General features: G+C 43.8%; 1 protein-coding gene across 3 annotated transcripts in view; it reads left to right on the top strand.

Moving 5' to 3' along the window:
- The window catches only part of PPEF2 (protein phosphatase with EF-hand domain 2), a 64,058-nt gene extending 40,450 nt beyond the window's left edge, over positions 1-23,608 (top strand). Inside the window, exons 8-17 of one of the 3 annotated variants that reach the window (XM_061584826.1) lie at positions 5,278-5,444; positions 5,540-5,576; positions 7,216-7,365; positions 8,107-8,373; positions 10,469-10,654; positions 15,163-15,305; positions 16,186-16,292; positions 18,158-18,327; positions 21,802-21,889; positions 23,395-23,608. In XM_061584826.1, the coding sequence (XP_061440810.1) occupies positions 5,278-5,444; positions 5,540-5,576; positions 7,216-7,365; positions 8,107-8,373; positions 10,469-10,654; positions 15,163-15,305; positions 16,186-16,292; positions 18,158-18,327; positions 21,802-21,889; positions 23,395-23,576 (1,497 nt within the window). In that variant the 3' untranslated portion in view covers positions 23,577-23,608. The remainder of the gene's footprint in view (positions 1-5,277; positions 5,445-5,539; positions 5,577-7,215; positions 7,366-8,106; positions 8,374-10,468; positions 10,655-15,162; positions 15,306-16,185; positions 16,293-18,157; positions 18,328-21,801; positions 21,890-23,394) is intronic. The other 2 variants (XM_061584827.1, XM_061584828.1) reach the window with 2 other exon arrangements.
- Positions 23,609-25,616: the final 2,008 nt, after the last annotated feature.

Raw genomic sequence — 25,616 nt, 5'->3', positions numbered from 1 at the left:
TATGGGCTGTAGAGATTGCCAGAAGGGACATGTGAAGAGAGAATCAAAGAGAAGGAAGCCGAGTGGTACAGAATGATAAAGCCTTATCTCAAAAGCTCTGTTTAGCCTGGAGTCAGCCAATAGTTTTAAGATAGTTGAAAGTTAAGGTCACTTTCATGCAACCTACTAAATGAGCATTCAGCCTGATTTGGTTGAGAAGAGATTAGATGACATTGGCTATTTAATAAGCATTAAACCTTATCTGTTTGCGGGGAGATTGGCAATTCCATCAAAGCAAGTGTTATCCCACACTTTCCAGTGCATTTCATGTCAGTTGTGGTGTAGTGATTAACGTGTTAGACTACCACCTGGGAGTCCAGGGTTCGAATCCCCACACAGCCATGAAGTTCACTGGGTCACCTTGGGCCAGTCACTGCCTCTCAGCCTCAGGGGAAGGCAATGGTAAACCACCTCTGAATACCGCTTACCATGAAAACCCTATTCATAGGGTCGTCATAAGTCGGAATTGACTTGAAGGCAGTCCATTTCCATTTTCCTTATGGCAAAAGGTTTGATATTTTGGGGAAGTGGACTTGTTGCACAAGAGCTCCAAATCAACTTTAACAGTCCTGTCAACAAGTAACCAGGGTTGTAGATGTCCAAGGTCTCAGAGGGTCTTAGACCCTTTACTTTTTTTGGAGCAGGGTCCCTATGTCTTCCTATGTTGTTCGTAAGGTGGACCCACACATCTCCGTTGGTGGCTGTCGATTTAGTCAAAGAAAATTAGGCTGTGTGTGCAACTCCAGTCTTTCCTATATCTGTGTGACTTGTGAGAGCTGCCAAGTGACCCTCTTCTCTTTGCTTGCTTGATTTGCTGATGATCAGGGCCAATCACTATGAAAGGGGAGTGTTTGAGCCACTGAGAAGAGTCTTATAACATGCTTCCTTGTCCTGTGGATTGCAGCCAATCAGAGTGAAAAGAGGTGAGTCAGCCACTGAGAAGACTCTTCTCAGTAGCCAACACTCTCCCCTTTCATACTGATTTTATTTATTTATTTATTTATTTGTTGAATTTCTATACTGCCCGACTAGCATAGCTCTCTGGGCGGTGTACAACAGCAAAATATAAATATACACAACAAAATCCTATAAATTCAGTACAAAGAACATGTATATAACAAATCTAAAATCAAATTTATAATCAGTCCCAAAAAAATTAAATCAATTAAAACATATTTAAAAGACTAAAATGCCTCAGCAAAGAGGAAGGTTTTGACTTGGCACCGAAAAGATAACAACGTCGGCACCAAGCGAACGTCATCGAGGAGACTGTTCCACAGTTCGGGGGCCACCACTGAAAAGGCCCCAGTTCTTGTTACCATCCTCCGAGCTTCCCTATGAGTCGGAACTCGGAGGAGGGCCTTTGATGTTGAACGTAGTGTACGGGCGGGTTTATATCGGGAGAGGCGTTCCAGCAGGTATTGTGGTCCCGCGCCGTATAAGGCTTTATAGGTTAAGACCAGCACTTTAAATCTGGCCCGGAAGCATATAGGTAGCCAGTGCAGGCGGGCCAGAACAGGTGTTATATGTTCAGACCGCCTGGTCCTCGTTATCAGTCTGGCCGCCGCATTCTGCACAAGCTGTAGCTTCCGAACCGTCTTTAAAGGCAGCCCTACGTAGAGTGCATTGCAGTAGTCCAATCAAGAGGTTACCAGAGCATGGACAACTGAGGTGAGGTCTTCCCTGTCCAGATAGGGACGTAGCTGGGCTACCAACCGAAGTTGGTAGAACGCATTCCGTGCCACTGAGGCTACTTGAGTCTCGAGTGACAGGGAAGGATCTAAAAATACTCCCAGACTACGAACCCGCTCCTTCAGGGGGAGTGTAACCCCGTCCAGAACAGGGTGAATATCCACCATCTGGTCAGAGAAACCTCCCACCAACAGCATCTCAGTCTTGTCAGGATTGAGCCTCAGTTTGTTAGCTCTCATCCAGTCCATTATCGCAGCCAGGCAACGGTTCAGCACATTGACAGCCTCACCTGAAGAAGATGAAAAGGAGAAGTAGAGCTGCGTGTCATCACCATACTGATGGCAGTGCACTCCAAAACTCCTGATGACCGCACCCAGCGGCTTCATATAGATGTTAAAGAGCATGGGAGACAGAACTGACCCCTGCGGGACTCCACATTGGAGAGCCCACAGTGTCGAGCAATGTTCCCCAAGCACTACCTTTTGGAGACGACCCGCCAAGTAGGAGCGGAACCACTGCCAAGCAGTACCTCCAACTCCCAACTCCACGAGCCTCTCCAGAAGGATACCATGGTCGATGGTATCAAAAGCCGCTGAGAGATCAAGGAGAATCAACAGAGTAACACTCCCTCCGTCCCTCTCCCGACACAGGTCATCGTACAGGGTGACCAAGGCTGTCTCAGTGCCGAAACCGGGCCTAAAACCCAATTGAAATGGATCTAGATAATCGGTTTCATCCAATAGCGCCTGGAGCTGGCCAGCAACCACTTGTTCCAAGATCTTGCCCAGGAATGGAACATTCGCCACTGGTCTATAGTTGTTAAGATTTTCGGGGTCCAAGGTGGATTTTTTCAGGAGTGGTCTCACTGCCGCGTCTTTCAAACGGCCAGGGACCACTCCCTCTCGTAAAGAGGCATTTATCACTTCCCTGGCCCATCCGGCCGTTCCATCCCTGCTAGTTTTTATAAGCCAAGAGGGGCAAGGATCTAGGGCAGAAGTGGTTGCACGCACCTGTCCAAGCACCTTGTCCACGTCCTCAAGCTGAACCAACTGAAACTCATCCAATAAAACATGATTGGTTCCTAGAGATGTCTGTTGTTGTGCGAGAAGACATTAACAAGGAACTTGTTCTCGACTCAGCAGCAAAACAGGGGGAGGGACTGGCTGTGACTAACACGAAGAGACCCTGCACTTTTGAACTTGCCACTACACTACTGCAAGTAACTGTCCCATCAACACCAGGATTGCACAACAGGACCTTTCCCACCCTTTCCTCCCCCTGTGTGCACCCTGCACCCTCCCCAAATCTGCTCCAGTGTTGGGGAAATCCCCAGAAAAGAGAGGTGGGGGGGAGGAGTTTTACTTATTTATTTATTGTTAGATTTATATCCCACCCTTCCTCCCAGCAAATGGAAATCCTTGGACTGTCAGGATTGTTACTTAGCGCTGCATTGGATACAATCCATAGTCTGTCTCTAGTCTTTATTTTTGAGCCTTCAGAAATGACACAGCCAGTATGGTCTCAGATCTTTCTGCCCACACCTAAGAGTGCTTTTCTTTTAAAAGAAAGTAGGTGCTCTCACAGCCCACTAAGAACAATGCACACACATAGAGATAGCACTACTGTTCCGTTACTCCCCCTACAATCAAATTTTCTGCAATCTGAGAAAAGATGGGAAAACCACTGGAAAAAAATAGGAAAATGGTCACTTTCAGATGGCCTGTTTATTGAGCATTTATTCTGATTTGTTGGTGGGGAAGTTAATTGATGTTGCATCAAGTAAGTGTAGGGATGCAGGAGAATTCTGACAGAAACAGGAGCAGAAATTGCCATTGCATGCATATTTATCCTATGACTGGAATGAAAATCTATCCAGCAAATGGAATTGCTGCTGTTGTTTTCAGTCCACAAACGATATGTAATTGATCACACACACACACACACCATTATGTTCCTTTTGCATTGAAATGAATGCTGTGGAATAATGTAATGATAACATAATTGATTACATAATTAATCATGTAAGATTCCGCCATAGCGTACAGTGAGACAAATAATGTAGTTTTTGTTCGAAATAGAACTGCAGTGGAATGGAAACAATCCTGCATGCAGTGGATATGGGTCAGAACAGAAATCGATGCCTTCTTGCGTCCCTAAGAAAGTGTTATACCACAATTTGTAGTGCATTTATTTTCCTGTCACTTTCCTTATCACAAAAGGTTTGCATTTTTTAAGGAAGCAAGTTTGTTGCACGAGAGTTGCAATCAACTTTAATTGTGCAACCTTAATTTGCGTTGTGTAATTGAATCCTACCCGAAAATGACAATAATCTGGAAGCACCTAGTGATTCGATGACAACTCCATGTGGATGCTCTGTAAAGGGCAAAGTGTAGCACTTCTCTTTAAATGCCTAGAGTGGAAGCACTGTTGTAAGAGCAAGAATCTCTTATCCTATTAGGGATCGTTGACTAGCTACTGCAATTCAAAACTAGACAGCGGGAGTAAAGCAGTGCTGCAGTTTATTCGCTCAGAACAAAAACAGGCTAAAGCAGACTCTGTGGTTGCTAAATAACAGGATGCGGCTTTTCTAACTTTGCAGCTTCTAGGTAGCACACTGGGTACGTAATGTGCTCGCTTCTACCTACTGGCGACAGTTACTTGATTAGGAAAGGTATTGAAAATAAAACAGCCAATATCATAATGCCATTGTATAAATCTATGGTGCGGCTGCATTTGGAATACTGTGTACAGTTCTGGTCGCCTCATCTCAAAAAGGATATAATCGAGTTGGAAAAGGTTCAGAAGAGGGCAACCAGAATGATCAAGAGGATGGAGCGACTCCCTTACGAGGAAAGGTTGCAGCATTTGGGGCTTTTTAGTTTAGAGAAAAGGCGGGTCAGAGGAGACATGATAGAAGTGTATAAAATTATGCATGGCATTGAGAAAGTGGATGGAGAAAAGTTCTTCTCCCTCTCTCATAATACTAGAACTCGTGGACATTCAAAGAAGCTGAATGTTGGAAGATTCAGGACAAACAAAAGAAAGTACTTCTTTACTCAGCGCATAGTTAAACTATGGAATTTGCTCCCACAAGATGCAGTAACAGCCACCAGCTTGGACGGCTTTAAAAGAAGATTAGACAAATTCATGGAGGACAGGGCTATCAATGGCTACTAGCCGTGATGGCTGTGCTGTGCCACCCTAGTCAGAGGCAGCATGCTTCTGAAAACCAGTTGCCGGAAGCCTCAGGAGGGGAGAGTGTTCTTGCACTCGGGTCCTCTTGCGGGCTTCCCCCAGGCACCTGGTTGGCCACTGTGAGAACAGGATGCTGGACTAGATGGGCCACTGGCCTGATCCAGCAGGCTCTTCTTATGTTCTTATGTTCTTATGATTCGAACAAGATGGGGTAAGTCTGGTTCACTTAGCACCAAGTCTAAGGAGGCTTTGCAAAACAGCATGGGCTCACACATAGGAGAACCCTTTTGCTTTCATTCCCATTGGTGTTTGATAATTACTTCTTGGATTTTTTTGTTTTGTCCTTTGCAGAATGGCCTTCCCTCTCCACAGAAGCCTTATGTCTTCAACGGTGACTTTGTGGACAGAGGCAAGTGGTCCATTGAGGTCCTGATCATTCTCTTTGCCTTCCTCTTGATTTACCCAAAGGAGGTCCACCTGAACCGAGGAAACCATGAGGACTATATGATCAACTTACGGTATGGCACCTGAGAACACGTTGCAGAAAATCAGAAATGTATGGGTTTTGTTAATACACATCTACTTAAAGATCCTCTCTTCTCTTAATCTCTAGCTACGGTTTCACCAAGGAGGTTATTCGCAAATATAAGGTAGGTTTGTTTGCAAACCTTGGAATCATAGATTTGAAAAGACCTCAGAGGCCATCTAGTCCCACCTGTGTGACAGATTTGCTCTGTTCAAGGTAGAAGTCTAAACATGCTGTCTATGTAGGAGGCCGTAAGCCTTGCAGTTAAGCTGTGCCTTGACTTTCCCTGAAACAGATGCCACATCAAAGGGGAGAGAGTTAGCCCTTCTCCTTGTATTATTACATAGGAAATTTAGGATTTTGGAACAAGCGTTCAGACAGATAAGATCAGCTAAACAAGTTTCTTTTGCTTATAAAACTATTTGAGCATTCCATAAGAAAGAATCAAAGTTAACCAGCACAGAATCAAAATAAAAGCAAGTTAAACCATTACATATCTTTTAAAGCACAACAGATCTAAAGTCCTGATATATAGCACAGATATAATACACTGATTCAGCCTATTTGATGCAGAGCTCAGATACTTTGCTTAGTTACCTGGAAAGGCTATCTGGGGATGCAAACATTAGTGAGCCTCTCCTGGGAGAAGACTGGCAGTGTGTAAACTGAAACACAGCCATCCTTTGAAATCCACACTTCTCTGAATTTTGCAATGCAGTTCTTCAGCCAAGTAATGTGCACATAAATGCATATACTACAGTCAAGTGTGCATAAAAATGCATGTATTAGTGAAAGTAGAATACGAAGCATTATATAAGGGAAATTGCTTTGCAAAATGTTTGTGTTAGGCAAAATTGCAGACAAAGATGTGTGTATTAGGAGAAATTTGCACTAAAATGCTGGTGGATTTTTGTGAGGATTTTTTTAAAAAAAAAACTGATGTAGAAATGTGGCGACGTGGACTGGAAAAAAATGAGAAATGGAGAGAAACCAAAACTGACAGATTTGCCCATCCCTACATAGCACACATCCATGTACAGACTTTCTTCTTTGTTCTCTGACATTTCCCCTTAGCTCTGCTTTAGAGTTGCCAGGTCTGTGGCCTGTGACTGATCCTGTATCTTTAGGAGAAGAGAAAGTCAGCCAAGTGTAGGTGTGCTTGCAACCCTGTAATGGGAAAAACCACAAGGTGGAATTCTCCCTTCCCCTGCACAACTTTTAACGATACAGAAGACCTCTTGGAGGCTGGGCCTGGCAACCAAAAGGTCTTCTGTATCTTTAAAAGTTGTGCAGGGAGAAGGGAGAATTCCACCTTGTGGTTTTTCCCATTGCAGATCAGTCTCAGGCCCTGAACCTGGCAACCCTACTCTGCTTGTTCCCCCTTTCCATTCTCACTGCAGCCCAACTGAATGCTACATTTCCTTTCATGGAACAGCTTTCTAACTCATTCTGTGTGTTGAGATAACATCTCCCGACCATCCCCCAATGTGCCTACCTACATTTGCCACATCTTGCAACTGAAATACATGTATTGGTATAACGTTATCCTACATATCAATGTCAAAATTAAATAAATAGATGCCTACAAAGGAGAGCATCCATGCCACCCTGGGCTCCTGCTGGGAGGAAGGGCGGGATATAAATCAAATAATGAATAAATAAATAAGTAAATAAATAAATAAATCTTCTGCATCATATATATTTGTAGGTAGGGGGGCTGTGCATTTTTGTCACTATTGCTCACCATTCCTGTCCTCCACTAGGAGCATGGTGATAAAATTCTGAAAGTGCTTCAGACTGTTTTTAGCTGTCTTCCACTGGCCACCCTGATTGATCAGAAGGTCTTGATTGTACACGGAGGAATATCGAACACTACTGATTTGGATCGGCTAGCCAGGATTGATAGGCGTAAGGTATACACCCCTCCAGATCTTTTCATGGACCTTTCAAAAAACATATTACCAAAACAAATGATCCTATGGGCATAGAGTCAGCTAGTATAGTATCAAAAACACAACCCAATTCTCTGAGTGGTGAGAACTTTAGAGGTACAGGGTGTACCCAGGGTTTGTTTGTCACTGGAGACTTAAGGCATTTTGTGATATATATTTACTTACACATATAGAGAATGAGCATAGATGGAGATTCACATTCTCATGAAACACACTCCCAACAGATGTTGCTCCCCGCATCATCAGATTTCTAGGAAAGGAAGGGTTGCCAGCTGTTAGGTTAGGTTAGGTTTATTTATGAATTTCTTCCAACAACAAAAAATCCCAAAGTAATTTACAACAAGAATAAAACACAGTAAAAAAACCCCACAGAAACTTACTAAAACCGTATTGAGCGTTTAACAGTGCCACTAGAATCTTGCAGAGAGCAACACAGCTCTTTTTGTGTCTCTTCCAGTCGTAGCCTGAACTGCCTGCTTTTCACACAGATGCAGAATTATCCCATTCCACAACTGGGAAGAGAGAGAGAGGAACAAATTTCCTGTACATGGCAACTGTTTGACATTATAAAGTCAGACCTATTTGCCAGGTTTGAAGACTTTAAGCAGCCTTTCTGTTGTGCAGACCCCAACCTTGCAACGATAGAGTCACTTACTCTCAGGCCTGTACTCAGAATATCTCTCTTCCCACCCTGCTTGTTAGATTCTCTCTCCATTAACCCAGAAGAGAAAAAATTCAAAAGTTGAACTGTATGGATCCAAATTTGGCAGAAGCAGTCTCCTAAGAGGTTCTGATTCTTCAAACAAGACAGCACTCTCACAGCAGCTGCAGGATTCAATCCAAGCAGAGCAGGAGATGTGCCGCAGGCTGGCGGGAAATAACCCGTCCCTAGTGTCTTCTGCCACCACGGCGGAGGTGGGCGTGAGATCCTGTGAATCAGTACACTTTGAAGAGGATGACATTCAGCAGGTGGGTTGATTTGGAGGGCAACCCATGGCTCAGTGGTAGATCATCTGCTTTGCGTGCAGCAGCTCTCACGTTCAATCCTTGGTATCTCTAGATAGGGCTGGGAAAACCCTGGAGAGCTGCTGACAGTCAGAGTAGACAGCACTTAGCTAGATGGACCAACGGCCTGACTCATGGAAGGGCAGCTTCCTTTGTTCCCAGGTAACACACTGAGTAGATACTTGGGGCCTATTCTCACTCTGAATGAAACCTCAGAAAAATTAACACTGTGCCTAATCATCTACTGCTTCAGTTTTTGAAAACTTGCATTTGGGGATAAGTGGGAATGTTCCACAAACTGTATTCCTTCCATCCATCCTGTGAGAGCTTTTCACACCTGTTTTCAGCCACGGTGCTCTAACCTACTACTACTTCAGCACCGGCATCCTGCCCCCATGTCTTGGCTGAGAGTTTCTTCCTCTTTTACTGTTGGATCCTCCATGCCAATAAGGGCTCACGTGATGAATGTGATGATGTCATGGTGCTGTGTGGACAATCAGTCATGACTATATGATGATGTCACTGAGAGAAAATACAACAAATGGAGAGTGAGGGCAAATGCTCCCTGGGCTGGTTACAACAATACCTTGACCACAATACCTTGTGCAACGCCTCTCCCACTATGAACCTACCCGCTCACTTCGTTCAGTATCTAAGGCCCTCCTCCGGGTACCAACTCACCAGGATGCCTGGAGGATTGTTACTAGATCTAGGGCCTTTTCTGTGGTGGCCCCTGAACTGTGGAACAGCTTACCGGAGGAGATACGCCTGGTGCCTACGGTTCTTTCTTTTAGGCGCCAGGTTAAGACCTGGTTATACTCCCAGGCATTTTAATGTTCAATGTTTTTATGTTTAATGTTTTAGTTTAATTTTGTTGCTTTTTATTACTGATTTTATTCTAATATTGTATTTTAATCTTGTTTTGTACACCACCCAGAGAGCTATTAGCTATGGGCGGTTTAGAAATGAAATAAATAAAATAAATAAATAATAAACAATGCTCAAGTGGGTTCCTAGTTCCCAGTTCCTTATTTGAGTGAAAGTTCAAAACATGTGGCTCAATCAGAAAGCTTAAAAAAACTAAATCAGGAGTGGGGAAATTCAACCAGCCAGTGAGCCTGGCTGGTTACCCCAACTACCACTTTGACAGGTGAGCACTGGGCGGGGCCTAATTAGGCCCAAGGGCTGAAGGTTCCCCACCCCAATTAAAGGAGTGACAAGTTGAGGGAGACCTGTATTGACTGCTCTCTATTGAGTGATTGATCCTGTCTCCTCTGGTGAGTGGGCTTTCACAAATTCAAAGAATCACAGTGGCCTGTGAATTTAAGTCAGAAAGGGTGTGTAGCCAAAGGACCCTGGAGTTCCTTGTTCATGTAAGGTCTAATTATCTCTGAACAGCAACCCTGTAGAGTCAATAAAACATAGGGTTGTGTTAAACACTAGTCCTACTCAGAGCAGATCCATTGAAATTAATGAACCTAAGGTAGTCATGCTAATTAACGTCAATGGGTCTACTCTGAGTAGGACTAACATTGAATACCACCCTTAGAGTCTGGATGCTGAGGGTCCACAAAGCTTGACTGGCAAATTCTAACCAGCCAAAGTCTTGGTGATCAGAGTGGTAGGACCATAGCTCAGTGGTAGAACACAATTCTGCCGCTCTGCCATCCAGGCAATGACAAAGACCTCTGTATGATACCTTGGAGAGCTGCTGCCAGTCATAGTAGCCAATAATGGACTTAACAGACAAATAGTCTGACCTAGCATAATAAAGCAGTTTCCTGTGTTCCTGACAACTAGGTTGAATTTAGTGCTGGAGGTGGATAGATTTTATTTACAGCAGGGCTGGGGAATCTGTGGGTCCTTCAGATGTTGTTGGACTCCATTTCCCACCAGTCTCAGCCAAGGGTCATGGGTGATGGGAGCCATAGTCCAGGAACTTCTGAAGAGTTGCAGATTCCCCAGCCCTGGTTTCAGCACACTGATTTCAAAAGCTGCTGGTAATCTGGATCAGAGCCAAAGTGGTGTTTAACAAATCAGATCCTGCCTGTGTCTTTAGGTTATAGATATTTTATGGAGCGATCCCATCCCTCAAAATGGCTGTCAAATGAATCAAGAGCGAGGAGGAGGCTGTTATTTTGGCCCTGACGTAACAAAGGAGATTCTGCAGAAGCATGGCCTCCAGTTCATCATCCGTTCCCATGAGTGTAAGCCAGATGGTTATGAGGTCTGCCACGACCGAAAGGTAGCTTAAATAGGGCAGCAGTAAAGGCTTGGGGTGGAATTGGGAGTGGGAGGATATGCCTTGAAATATTTCCTCACTGAAAAAAAAAAGGTTATTTTAAAAAAGCATTGTTATTCATTAAGTAGATGGAGCAGCTGATCTGATGATCACTAGCTGCATGTGCACTGAGAGTTGTCAGAAGACCCCTCACAAAACTACAGTGCTAAGCACCCTTAACAAACTACAGTTCCCAGGATTCTTTGGGGAAAGCCATGATTGTTAAAATGGTATAAGAATGCTTTAAATGTATGGTGTGGAAGCAGCCTTGGTCTGTTCCAGCAAGGCAATCTTTGTGTTTTTTATGAAAAACAAATATCCCAGCAATAAAAAATGTCTAATTCACTAGTAGGGAAAAAAAACCTTGCAGTCTAAAAACATACCTATAGCCCACAGATATTTCTATCCAACTTGAAAAAGCAGGGAAATTGGGCGGCTATAGTGAATGCACCAGGGGAGCAGGAGACCTGACCTCCTCTCTGAGATACTGGACTGCCCTACAAATTTGTCAAAATGCAAACACAATTTGGGTTGGTCTTTCACAGTTCAATGCACTTGCTGGGTAGCTTGGAAGAATTTGGTAATGTGCCTCTGAGCGTATGGTGAGTGGTGGCAACACCTGCCATCCCCAAAGATAGACAATTATAATTTTGTATGTTTGTTGGTGTTCTTCTTACTTTGCTTCTTTCCTGTGTTACTAATGTTTCTACAGAGAATCTAAACTAGAAAATTTTATTTCTCTCATTATTCATCCTAGAAATCTGTGTCAAATTTATTTTTATTAATTTCAAAGCTTTTTTATTGCTCAGTGTCATATGATGGTGAAGACAGCCTTTTGTGTTTCAAATTGGAGGTTATGTTCTACTTCTATTTTGGGTGCATAAACAGTTGAATCTGAAATTGCAGTTTGATGTAAAATCAGACTGATTACAATATGTTGCTACTTCAGCAATGACTCTAGCTGTTGGAAAAAAGAGGATGCATGTTTTCAGCCTGCTATGTTTAAACCACTTTATATAAGGCAAGGTGGGCAGGGTCAATTAAAAACATAGAGCACACCTAGAATTTTGCTTGAATTTATTTCACCTCCCACTGTTTTATCTTGTGCAAATTGAGACACTCCTGAGGTCCACTGGAGACTATTCTGCAGAAGTCAGTGCCATTATTCCACAATTATGTTTGGAGTTTTTTTAGTGTACATTTTGCAAAGTGTTGCTGTACTTCACATATTCACAGAAACAGAAACAAAAGAAAATGATTTCCTATAGGAAACTTCACTAAAATTGCAAAGACATATTTAAAGTTACCATCTCAACTATATCGATTGTCTTAATAATGTTGCTTCCTCCCTGCTAAAACAAGATCAGCACAGCACGTCTACTTTCTATTATTTGGGCTGATTGCAGGTATTGCTACCACTTACCATATGCTCAGAGGCACATGTTACCAAATTCTTCCAAGCTACACAGGAAGTGGATTGGACTGTGAAAGACCAACCCAAATTGTGCTTGCATTTTGACCGATTTGTAGGGCCATCCAATATCTCAGAGAGGAGGTCAGGTCTCCTGCTCCCCTGGTGCATTCACTATAGCTGCCCAGTTTCCCTGCTTTTTCAAGTTGGATAGAAATATCTGTGAGCTATAGATACGTTCTTAAACCACAATGTTTTTTGCCTATTAGTGAATTTCCCTGCTTTTTAATCCAGGAGGTAAGAAATGGAATCCTGTCCAAGTTTGCTGAGAATGGATTGATCATTTGCATTCTTATTGCGTTCAGTGGGATTTACTCCCTTACAGTCATGCTTAGGATAGATAAAACTGACCACAGGGGATGGGGAGGGGAGGAGGAGGAGGGAGGGTAGGGAGGAAACGCAGAGGGGAGGACTGGGATGGGAGCAGGCAGGAGGGGGAGGGGAGAAGGACAGGTTTGATAATTTGCATGTTTATTGAATTCAGTGTGATTTACTCCCATGCAATCATGCTTAGGATAGGTAAAACTGACCAGGGAGGGAGGGCTGGAGTGGGCAGGGGAGGTGGAAGAAGGAAGAGGGGAGGGGAGGAAGAAGGGAGAGGAGAGGGGAAGGAGGGGAAAAGCAGGTCTGATCATTTGCATGCTTATTGAGTTCAATGGGATTTACTCCTATGCAATCATGGTTAGGATAGGAAAAACTGACCATGGGGGAGGAAGAGGGGGAAGGGGAAGGAGTGTATTGGAGGGGGGCAAAGGAAGGGGGAGGGGAGGGCAGGTTTGATCATTTGCATGCGTATATTCAATGGGATTTACTTCCGTGCAATCATGCTTAAGATAGGTAAAACTGACCATGGGAAGGAGGAAGGGGAGGGAGAGGAGGCGGAAAGGGAAGGAGGGGATTGGAAGGGGATGGGGATGGGGAGGGAGGGTAAGGAAGGGGGAGGGAAGGGGCAAGAGGGAGGGGATAGGAGAGAGGAGAAGGGAGGGTGGGTTTGATCATTTGCATACTTTTTTGGTTCAGTGGGATTTATTTCTGTGCAATCATGTTTGAAAATGGAAATGGACTGCCTTCAAGTCGATCCCGACTTATGTCGACCCTATGAATAGGGTTTTCATGGTAAGCGGTATTCAGAGGGGGTTTACCATTGCCTTCCTCTGAGGCTGAGAGGCAGTGACTGGCCCAAGGTCACCCAGTGAGCTTCATGGCTGTGTGGGGATTCGAACCCTGGTCTCCCAGGTTGTAGTCCAACGGTGACCTGGGGAAGGGGCAGGGAGGGGAGAGGGAGGGGAGGATATTGGGTGGGTGGGCACTGGGCAGAGGGGAAAACCCTTTCCTTTCCTAAAGGAAAACATGAAAAGTATCACTGCTTTTCAGCATTTCCCCCACCTTTTAATTCTATAGCAGCAGGCGCATGTAGCCTCCCACCCAAATTTAAACCAAAGCTGTCCCTGGCCACATCCACATCAGACCTTTATTTCACTTTAGACAGTCATGGCTTCTCTTAAAGAATCCTGGGAAGTGTAGTTAGTGAAGGGTGCTGAGAGTTGCTAGGAGATGTCCTGTTCCCCTCACAGGCCTTCAATCAGAGTATCTGACTGTTAAACCAGTCTGGCCACTGGAGCTCTCTCAGTGAAACAGGAGTCTCCTCTCAGCACCTTTCACAAACTACACTTCCCAGGATGCTCTGAGGGAAGCCATGACTGTCTCACATGAAATCAAAGTCTGGTGTGGGTGTGGCCCCCTGATTAGCCAAGCCAAGCAGCTGTGAGTCTGGCTTTTAGAACTCTGACAGTTGGTTCTTACTGAGCATGCCCGACATTATCATAGGATTCCAGCCAAAAGTTCTTAAATTAATTAAAAATCAGCCAGACATTTTTTTAACTTTTAAACTGCAGAAGATGAAGGTCAGAGTATGGGGCAAGGTCAGTATTAGGATTACAGGTACTCTGTGAACATGGTTGATTTTTAATTAATTTCAACAGGTTATGAGAACTCTGACAGAAAAAAGTCCAAAAGGGCTCTGGGGGTTTTTCCTCTCTTTTCAGAGTTTGAACTCTCTATTCTCTCTGACTGTTTTGTGTATCACCATGAAAATTGAAAGGATTGTTAAGCAAGCATTTCTGACTTCAGAACTATAAGTTTTGTAAGGTTTTGTTTTGAAATGAGCTTATGGGAAGCATCAGAATGGCATGAGGGGTATTTTCAGTTTAGCATTGCGGAATGTGAAAAATCCACACTGGCTATAGTATACATTTGGCATATGGCAGTAAGTGCCTGTTATTTTGCATACATTAGAGATAGAAAAAATAATATGAATGGGAAATATTCCTAATAGACAAAATGAAAATGCAGCATTTAATGATAATAGGTTTAAATGCATTTCTGGATCCTAGAGCATATATTCTCAATTTTTGAAGTACAGTTTCTAAGCCAAGCTAATGTGCATTTGTGTAGCAAGCAAATGCACGCTTTCACACTTAAGTGTTAGCAAAGTCACTTAAATAATGGAGACAGAGTCCGGAGAGTAAAGTCCTGATAACACATTACTGAGCAAACTGAACGAAATCGGTGTATAATTTGAGGAGAAAGTAACAGAAAGATTGTGTCTTTCCGTTCAGACCTTGTGCATAGGAGGGAGATGTACAACCAAACAGGGGAAAACTCCGTCAGAACTACACAGCCAATCAGAGCACATGCTACATCACTGAAGATCATGCCACTGTGCCTGGTTGTTAAGAGACACCTCCACCCATCTCCCTCTTGGCTAGCTGAGTTTAGTGCTAACAGAATTAACCCTTCAGTTACAAACTGAATGATCCCTTCTGTTGCCCTTCCAACAAGAAGATGCATGGAAATGGTTTTGAAAATCTCTATCTGTAGCAGTCTTATTATGAAAATGTATAGCGGGGGGGAGGGAGAGAGACAGAGGAAATTGAATTTAATGTAATACATGCTTGTTACTGATTCTAAATCACGGTTTTGTTTTTGTTTGTTTGGTCAGGTAATCACTGTATTTTCAGCTTCAAACTATTATACGGAAGGCAGTAACAGGGGTGCCTATCTGAAACTGGGGCCTGACCTGAATCCTCATATCATCCAATATCAAGCCAACAAGGCAGCGCGTAAGCTGACAATGACCCAAAGGCAAGGTTCTTCCCCTTACTCTTGATCCCACCCATCCACCACCAGCCCACCAGCCCACCACCCAGGGCCGGATTAAGCTGAGGAGGGCCCCTAGGCTGATTGGTGTTTGGGGCCCTCTTCTCCCTACCTTTCCGCTTGTTTTCACGCAGGTTTGCCATCAATCAAGATGGCAGCTGAGGTTTCCCTAAGGGGCTGAAGTCTCTGGCGCCATCTTGGTTGATGGCAGCAATGCGCGCGTGTAGTGGTGCGTTTTCTGCATTCAACAAAAACTGTATAGTGAAGGTGCCAGACGGACCTCTGTGGGAGGGAATTTCACAACCTCGGAGTTGCCACAGAGAATGCCCCCTCCCAGACATCCCCCCCATCTTCTGAGGGTGGAACATGAAGGCACTCTATCTGCGAGGGTCTGTTATTTAGGGCCTAAGTTGTTTAGGGCTTTAAACACTAACATGAGCACCTTGAATTGGGCCTGTAAATGAACTAGCAGCTGATGCAGCTGTTTTAAAACAGGGGTTGAATGAATTCTAAGTGGAACCCCAGACAATAATCTGGCTGCTGCCTTTTGGACTAGTTGAAGTTACTGAGTCATCTTCAAGGACAGCCCCACACAGAGCACATTGCAATAATCCAATCTACATGCTACATGTGCTTGTGTGGGGCTGTATAGGCAGAGATACAGTGATTCAAGTTGGGGAAGAAGATTTGTACTCCAGAATTCTGAATCACAGCATAAATTTGTCCTTTCCGTGATCTTTTCACCAGAAGCCAGAAGAACCCTTGTAGGTTTTTCAGAAAGGGCAGAGATTCTGTGTGTGTGTGTGTGTGTGTGTGTCACTCTACATGATTTTACAAGGCAGAAATACTTACCTATTCCCCTCAGGATCAGCCTGGTCGAGGAGTCAGCATACCTTGTTTTAAAGGAGAAGGTGTTTGCTCACAGGTCACAGCTAATTGCTGCTTTCAAGGGCTTTGATAAGACGAACACAGGTAAGGCTAAGGAAGAATACCTGATATAAATGCATTTATAAGGAATCTAAATACCCGAAGTAAGTAAGTAAGAAAGAAATAGACGTCTGACAGCCGGCAGTGCAAGATCCCTGCTGAATGTGAGAAAAAAGATTGCCTTCTAGGTAGGGCAGAGCTTGGAAAAGTTACTTTTTTGAACTACAACTCCCATCAGCCCAATTCAGTGGCCATGCTGGCTGGGGCTGATGGGAGTTGTAGTTTAAAAAAAAGTAATTTTTCCAAGCTCTGAGGTAGGGCTGGGCAAACCTCTCAGTTTCAGTTTCTCTGTTTCTCATCTTTCCATTCTTAAGTTCAGTTCTCCACATTTCCACATCACTTTGCTATTAAAAAAAAAATCCTCATGAAAATTCGTCAGTGATTTCCCCCCTATATTCACATTTTTGTGGGGCCACAGCACAGTGGCAGAGCATCTGTTTTGCATGTCGAAGGTCTCAGTTTCAATCCCCGGCATCGCCAGGTAGGGCCGAGGATATTCTCTGCCTCAAAACCTGGAGAGCCCCTGCCAGCCAGGGTAGACAATACTGAAGTAGATGGGCCATAGGTGTGACTTTGTATAAGGCAGCCTCCAATGTTCCTATGCTCAATTTTGCCTCGCATAATGCCTTTTGCACACTGGGAAGTGTGAATTAGGTCAGTTTGACATTCAATGGGAACTCAATAAAATTTCTTCCCAGAGAAGTGCCACAACGCGGACATGGCCTTCATAGGCTCTACAAACCATTGCCACCTTAGCCTGGACATTTTTGCATGCACAGAAACTTGAATATTGCTGAGTGTATGAGCCCAGGAAATGTTCACCGTGGTTAGCAAAACGGCTGCAGGGGAGGCTGGAGAAGCAAGACTCACTCAAGCGTCAAATAGAAGGCATATAAAACTGAACCTTTATTGTAGCCAGCACAATATGACTTAAAGAAGTAAAATGTTAAAAGAAAACTTGAAAGCATAGTTATTATTTGTTACATTTCTAAAAGTCAGGTTTCAACAGATACGTATTCACCCCCTCCATCTCCCATCCAGGCAAGTAACAGGCATTACTCACAGGCACATTCTAGCCAGGCAAAAACACTTGAGGAGGGCATGGAGCAGGGCTGGTGAGGGAGGTGGCCTGGGGGAGTGTCCTGATAGAAATGCCTGGACTCCCTGGAGGGCTGCATTTGGATCACATATAGGGTTGCCAGGTTCAAAGCCTGAGACTGATCCTGTATCTTTAGGAGAAGAGAAAGTCAGCCAAGTGCAGGTGTTCTTGCAACATTGTAATGGGAAAAACCACAAGGTGGAATTCTCCCTTCCCCTGCACAACTTTTAAAGATACAGAAGACCTTTTGGAGGCTGGGCCTGGCAACCAAGAGGTCTTCTGTATCTTTAAAAGTTGTGCAGGGGGAAGGGAGAATTCCACCTAGTGGTTTTTCTCATTATAGAGTTGCAAGCACACCTGCACTTGGCTGGCTTTCTCTTCTCCTAAAGATACAGGATCAGTCTCAGGCCCTGAACCTGGCAACCCTACTCACATACGAAGGTTTAAAGAGGGAGTCAACCTCACTGTGAGTTTGCCCATCTGCCCAAGCCTAGTGCAACTGTGGGAACTACATGATGATCTTCCTAGACACGTAACAAGCCAAGTGAAGCTAAATGGGAGGTCAAAAACAGCTGTGAGTGACCTCAACTATGGTCTCTACTCCTAAGATCCCCCCCCCAGGGTAGGATTGCTCACACACCATTTTATTTTATTAAAGTAATGAGGGGATTTATTTTTGGTTTCGCCCTTATGATGATTTTGACAGGGCTTTGTTCTTAAAATGTCCTCCTTGGCTTTCCCTCCCTAACAGGCATGATCACACTGGATGACTGGGCAAAAGCTCTAGAGTCTGTCCTCCAGCTTGGGCTGCCCTGGCGGATGCTGAGAGCACAGCTGGTGTCCCATCTTATCAGCAGGAAGCTGGATTACAAATTGTGGCTCAAACAGATTGTGACAGAGCAGTGGTCATCAACTGAAGAGGTATTTCCTGTCGCAGAGTGGCGAAATTGGGAGTGAAGAGACTGAGTGAGACTTTATGTGTTTGAATCTTTGCTAAAGATTCCACCTTCCCTGCAAATTAGTCAGACAGAGACTTTAAGCTTTAAAATAAGAAATAACTACTCTATTCTGGAAGTACATACTTGATAGGAAAGAGTTCTACATCTAGCTAACTAGCTAAGTTGGAGATGCAAACGCTAAGCCTGGTGTTTGCCCTCATGCTGGGAGGAGAGGGAGAGACAAAGAGAAGATGTCTGCTCTCCCTCTCAAGAGAAAGGAGGAGGGAGGAAGGAGATGTGGTCACCATCCTATGCATATCAGTCTAGCAGGAAGGGAGAGACAGCAGGAGATCAAAGGATAGGTATTAGCCTAGCAATCAGGAGGTCTCCTCTCTAGCTACCCTTTTTAACCCCATGCAGCCTCAACCCACAAGTTGGAGCTGAACCACATATTCCAACATTTCCTGCAGCTGCAAATGTACTAAGAGAACATGATCAACAATAGTTCCAGCTCCTATGGAGGGTTGTAAGATTGGGGCAGGGGGCAGGGAATAGGACAGGAATGGATTAATGCACCCAGAATGACTGCAGATATTTTTTAATAGCCAGTAGCAAAGTTGCCAGGAACATCTTTTGTTAGGGAGGTTTCTGGCGAAATGGCCAATGGATGCTTTCTGAATCACTACGAAATACATGGAAAGTTCTGAAAGGGGACCCTCTCCCAGCTAAGGAGAAGAACATAAGCAGTGTTCAATGTCCATAGATGGCACTGAACCCCACTAAAGTGCACAGGATAAATCCAAACATCTTAAGGGACTGCTGGAGATGATGTGGGGAGAGAGGGACTTTATATCACTTGTGGTGGCAATGCCCAGAAATTTTGGGACACGTTTTTTGTCAAAAAATCTTCCATCTCACAGCAAATGCTTCTTCTGGATTCATCACTGGCCCTATTGACAATACTGCAGACTGGAGGATTCCCAGGTGCCTCACCAGGAACTAGTGGCCCTTTTGCTTGCAGTGGAGCTTGCAATCCATTGGAAGATGACGGGGTTGGCTCGATAAGATCTGGGACATGGCATTGTCAGAGCACCTGGCATATTAAAAACAGGGTAATCAGAGGGATATCCAAAAATTCAAAATATTTGAATGCCCTTCTTGTCTTACATGAATAAAGATGGTCCAGAGAACAAGAAACGCCCCACTGGATCAGGCTAAAGGCCATCTAGTCCAGCATCCTATTCTCACAGAGACCAACCAGATGCCTTGGGAAGCCCACAAACAGGACCTCAGAGAGACATCATTCTCCCCACTTGTGATTCCCACCAACTGGCAGCAAATGTAATCTAGGTGTGAGTGTGCAAAAGAGAGGGGTTTTAGGGGCTCTGTAAGTTAATAGCATCGTAGGATTCAGATGTCTCTGGAGATCTGATACAGGGCAGTGGATTGGCTATATGTTGCCGTGTTTAACCTGTGCCACCATCTATGTGCAACCTGTATATTTACAAATCAGCTCAAAAATTTAAAAAGACCAGAAGCCTACAGTAACTCTCTTCCAAAGGAAACTAAAGTATGTGCTGCACCCCTGGAACTTGTCACTGCTTGTGGATGATGGGATGAGGGTAACAATGCAGGTGTATTCTGCAACACTGTCACAATAATAGTGCATTAGTGGTGGATTTATATCGAACCATCCATACAGCATTCTGTTTTATTGTTCTGCGGTACTTCCCCAATATAATGCTACCACATTACTGCCATCTGGAGAGGCACTCTTGCACTATAGCACAATAGAAGCAGGACACACAAAAGCTCCCACAACATTTGTGTTATAAAAAGTTACATGATTTCAGCAGGAAGTCATGGGACATGCACTGATTGGAAACAAAGCAATATGTCCACTCCAAAACATTTGCAGGTGCAAACAGTATTGAAAGTGGGATTGCATATAACCACCCCAATACCATCATGAGCAGAAAGCATTGTGAATGCACAATAAAAAGGCCATATTTATAAAAACATATAAAATTGTACTTATTGGTATTTATAGATGTGTATTTGTTAATTTGTGACTGTGTGTATTTGTGTATTTATGTGAATTTTAGGATACTGGATGCAGTTTACTGTTTATTGTTCAGGTTATTTGTGCGTTGTTTTCTGTGCTTTGTATGTATAGTTATAGTTAATATTGTATTTGCAAATTTAATAAATGTTTCAAATGTGAAGGACTATTTAGAACGTACCTTCAGTGGGCAGGATTTAGATGAGGTTTAGGAATTGGATGTACTTATTCACCTCATCAGGTAACCTGACAGAGGCAGCTGAACTTTCTGACAGCTCTGAGGGTGTCAGAGAGTGTCCACAGGGAGGGTGCAGAAGAGTGCAGGGCAGTCTGTAGTCCTAAGGTGTGTCAGCAGCACCTGCTGTTTCCCTGAGATATATCTGGGGCACCACTCGCGTACTTCTCCTTCAGAAAGAACTTGGGGCAGAACTATTGACATAGTCCCAACCCCATGTTTTCTGAGAAAATAGGTACATAGAGACAGCGGGGAACTGCCAGGAAAATTGGCATGCAGGAGAGAGGGACTCTTACACTCTCCCACCCCTTCTAAGTTTCTCCTGCAAATTCCCTTTTTCTGCCTGTCATTCCTTCCTCCCCCTTCCGCGTGGACTAGTTTCAATTTAAAACTTGAAGGGGGGCACTGGCAAGGTAGAATGAATGGGCAGAGAAAGAGTTAAAAGCACCCCCTCCCATCTGCGAATGTGGTTCCTGCCTCCCTATTAGCATTGCAAAGGAACCACAGGATTGGAAACCAGGGCTTTCCTCCCTAATTCTACCTGTAAACCGGCCATTAATTCAATGTTTTAGCCTGATCCTAAAGGCTCCTGAAAGGTATCAATGATATAAAACATGTGGGGGAACCTCAGGCCTGGGCCCCCCAAATGTGGCCTCCAGGCCTCCCTATCTGGCCCCTGGAACTCTCCCCAGGCTACACCCCCATCTCCTCAAGCCACACCCTTCACTGCTTCACCCCCAGACTTTTTTGTGTGTGACTGGAATGTGTCTTTGCATTTTAATCTTGCTTCTTGCTTGTCTGAATGGAGGAAAGCGAGGGGGATGTGAGAAACTAGATTAGTGTACAAAGGTAGCATTTACATTTGTTGCTCCATCCACTTTTGCCTCTGGCAAGTGGCCCTCAGAAGGTTGTCCAGAAGGGAATGTGACCCTGGTATAAATTATCAAATACGTAGGCTTCCTCGCCCACTAGCACTTACCATCACTAAGGCCAAACACAAAACATTTTAATCGCCAAGACCAGCCAGACTGATGTCCTACATCTGATGTTATGTGTTATGTTGGTATTTATTTTATTTTCCATTATATGTATGACATTCCATAAACAGGCTAACTTTTGTGGTTTTATCTGAAAGGTTAAGCTGTAGTCTTTTCTTTCAGCGCCTACAGTCAAGTTTGCTGGAAAACATTTACCGAAACCTATCCAATCTGGAGACTGTTTTCAGTATCATAGACAGTGATCACTCAGGTAAATGCATTAATTCTTACATCTTTATTTCTGGGTTACGTCTTTATGTACGTTTAATAGCCACTGTGAATATTATAAGCAACGAGCATGGCAATGTCCTTGCCCTTGCAGGTGGTATTTGCACTGAGGTCATCATACTTGCATTGCACTGAGGTCATCATACTTTGGACACATCATGAGAAGACATTTTTCACTAGAAAAGACAATAATGCTGGGAAAAACAGAAGGGAGTAGAAAAAGAGGAAGGCCAAACAAGAGATGGATTGATTCCATAAAGGAAGCCACAGACCTGAACTTACAAGATCTGAACAGGGTGGTTCACGACAGATGCTCTTGGAGGTTGCTGATTCATAGGGTGGCCACAAGTCGTAATAGACTTGAAGGCACATAACAATAACAGAGTTGTATTGCAGCCACAGTGGAAAATACTCATTGCTTAATTAAGTCAGGAACAAGCACCTCCTCGGGCTGATATTATTAGTATAGAAGGTGGCATCATTTGGTTTAATCCAGGGGTTCCAAAACTGTGGTCCATGGATGACCAGGAGTCCGTGGACTTAATTCAGGTGGTCTGCAGCATGTCCACATAACTATTGATACTGATTTTAAGTGTACTTTATTGTTTCTTTCATTTCTTATATTAGAATTCTGACACAATAAAATACAAGAAGCAAAAGAAGCAATAAAATACAGTGTTCAAGACAGAACATTACAGTTGCTACAACAGGCAAAACCCTCAACAATTTTCATGAGGTCTAAAAAGTTTCTGAGTTGCTGGTTTGAGCCATATAAACACAAAGCAGTGTGTCAAAAGCAGGGCACAGGTAGGAACACTACATTAAGGGTTGCATCCAAAGCTACTGTTGTGCTCACGTAGCAGACTTCTGCTTGTGCAATGGAACTTCCCTTCCTCTCTTCTCCTCTATCCTGCAGCCCCCAATGCACCCTTCAAATTGTGGCAGAGGATGAGAGCAGTAAATGGCTGGCTGGCTGGTTATCTTCTTAATCCACCACAAGATGACGTTCACTGGCTTAGATGGCTTTAAAAGGGAGTTAGGGCTTTATCAGTGGTTATTAGCCATGGTTTTTGGGTTGCTATGTTTATTGTGTGAGGTACTGTTGCCTTCATGCCTTTTTTTGGTTTCCCAGAGACATCTGGTGACCACTCTGGCGAGCAGGATGCTAGAATGGATGGACAGTCAGTCAGATTCAGGAGAACAGGAAGGAAACAGAGGATTCACCCAAGAATAATGGGAATTTGTGCTTTCAAATTGTTAGGTGCTAGGAGTCTGATAAAGCAGGCTATAAATCGGGGGGGTGTCGCCCTCTGTGCTGAGCTACAACTCCCAGATTCCTTGACCATTGGCCGTGTTGGCTGGGGTTGATGGGAGCTGGAAGCCCAACAATATCTAGAGGGTTACGTGTTAGCCATCCCTGCTAATTTAAATACAAGTTTTTTTATTCCAGTATTTGAACAAATCAAATGTTTTTTCTCCACCGTGCAGGGTTAATTTCTCATGAAGAGTTCCACCATACCTTCAGATTGTTCAGTTCCCATATGAATATTGATATCTCAGACGAAAACATAGAGGACTTGGCCTGCAGCATCGATTTCAACAAAGATGGGAACATAGACTTCAATGAGTTCCTTGAGGCCTTCCGCCTTGTCAGGAAGCCTTCCCTGTGAAAATGTTGGCTGGAACCCTACTGTCTTGAATACCACCCACTCAAAGTCATCTTTGTGGTGACTTCTCAACCCAAACTAATCTTTCAACCCCAGAATGTGCCTCTGAACCAAGAGAAAACAGCAATCCCTGACAACTGATAATAGCTGATTTCAGATTTCTTCTGTTGACCAAGAGAGGAAACTGGAACCCTGCAACCCCTTGCCATCCCAACACTGGTGTCTAAGATTAGGGAATTACTGTAGCTTTTTAAAAAGCATTTGTGGTATTTGAAAGGCCACTCTCTTAGGCTGCTAGTATTTTCTTTAACATTTTTTCCAGTTTGAAAATGTACTGAAGAATAAATATGGTTTATCATCCTATGTCTCATTTTTATAAGTTTTATTTTTCTTGTCACTATAGTCCATAATGACAATTTTAACTTGAATTGGCAAGTTCAAGTTTTTTAAGAATGCCAAAACTGATTTTAAGGCTTAGTACAGTGGTGGGGACCCTCCAGCACAAAGGCCCGATTAGGCCTGCCAAGTCTCTGGATTTGGCCCAAGAGGCTGATCTGGGTGACCCATGGCCACCTTTCCTGCACTTGGCATCATATGACATCAGGTGCAGGAAAGGTTCAAGCCACACAGGCCAAGGAAGAATTTGTGTGGGAAACTTCAGGCTTGAATTTAAAAAGTGATGATTCAAGCCATGGCTGCAGTGGAAGAATTGGGAGCACACTTAGAGAGTGCTCCTGATATGTTCTTTGTACCCATGGCTTGAATTTGCTGCTTTTAAAAAATTGGTGCCTTTTTCTGTCACCCCACATGGCAACAGAAAAAAGCACCCATTTCAAAAAGCACCACATTCAAGCCGCAGCTGCAAAGGAGATATCGAAAGCACTCTCTAGGTGCAGCTTGAGATTCCCAAGCCTGACGTTACATCAGCTGATTGACGGGCGAGTTGAATTTTACTGTAGTATAATTTGAATTCTATGGAACTCAAATAGTAATACAATAAACTACAATACGTAAGAAGTAAAAGAGGCAATAAAATACAATTTAACATTGTATAGCATCTAGCACAGCACATTACAACAAGCAGAAAAATCATTAAGTGATCTGCCAAGACCCTCAGCAATTTTCAAATGGTCTGTGGTGAAAAAGGTTTGGGAACCACCAAGTTAGTTGACACTCAATTAATGATTAAAAAGGGCCCTCACCCAAGACAATCAGGCAGATTCTTAATTATTTTTATATATAATTCCATGAGTAGGTGCCTTCTGAGAAGAGGCCTTTTGCCTTCTCGTTTGTACAAGACAGATGCTTCTTCTTAAGATGACGACTGACAAGTGATTTATCTAAAAACAAATAATGCTTTTTCCTTCAGAACTATTTTATTCATATGCAGAGTCATTTTTTTTTATTATGCTACAGCTCATCTTGTCAACCTTGACTGTTCTTTAAGGCAGGCAGAGTCATCTTTCAACACTGTTACCCACGATCCTTTGCCACATAGGCTATGCTGGAAAGGCCTGTTGTGAGGACACAGACACCCAGCCAGATTTTGCCACTTTGGTGAACACCAGCATTATAGGCAACCTCATTCATGTTTCAGTTGAGCCCAAAGGCTCCACAATGTTGGCATGGGGAAGAAACCAGAATTAATTTGGCTTGTGGCTTCCTCACTACTGTACTTTCCTTACTCCAGAGTTGCCCTGCTTGATCCACTCTCCTCCCCACAAGTGCCCTGGTGGTTCTGCTTTCCTCCTTCCCCAGTAAGTGTTCTTCCTTTTAAAAACATTTTTACAGGACAGCTGTGCATCCTGCAACGCACACGTCACCTTTATTTCACTTTAATGACTCTGGGCCCTGTCTCAGAAGGGGCAGGGAGCATTGGGGGTGCTGTGCCAGGTCTTTGCTGCTGTTGCTTTATCCACAGGCCCTGCATCTAACATGCAATGTTTAGTGTACAGCCAGAGGGCAGTAGGTAACTAAATAGGAGCTAAAATTTCTTTTCAGAAGTACATTTCTGTAGGAGGCAGTAGCGGGCAGGGACAAAAG

Source organism: Rhineura floridana, chromosome 9 (genome assembly GCF_030035675.1).
Source record: "Rhineura floridana isolate rRhiFlo1 chromosome 9, rRhiFlo1.hap2, whole genome shotgun sequence".
Classification (NCBI taxonomy): domain Eukaryota; kingdom Metazoa; phylum Chordata; class Lepidosauria; order Squamata; family Rhineuridae; genus Rhineura; species Rhineura floridana.
Note: the sequence above shows the minus strand (reverse complement) of the source record. Positions and strands in the feature narration are given on the sequence as shown.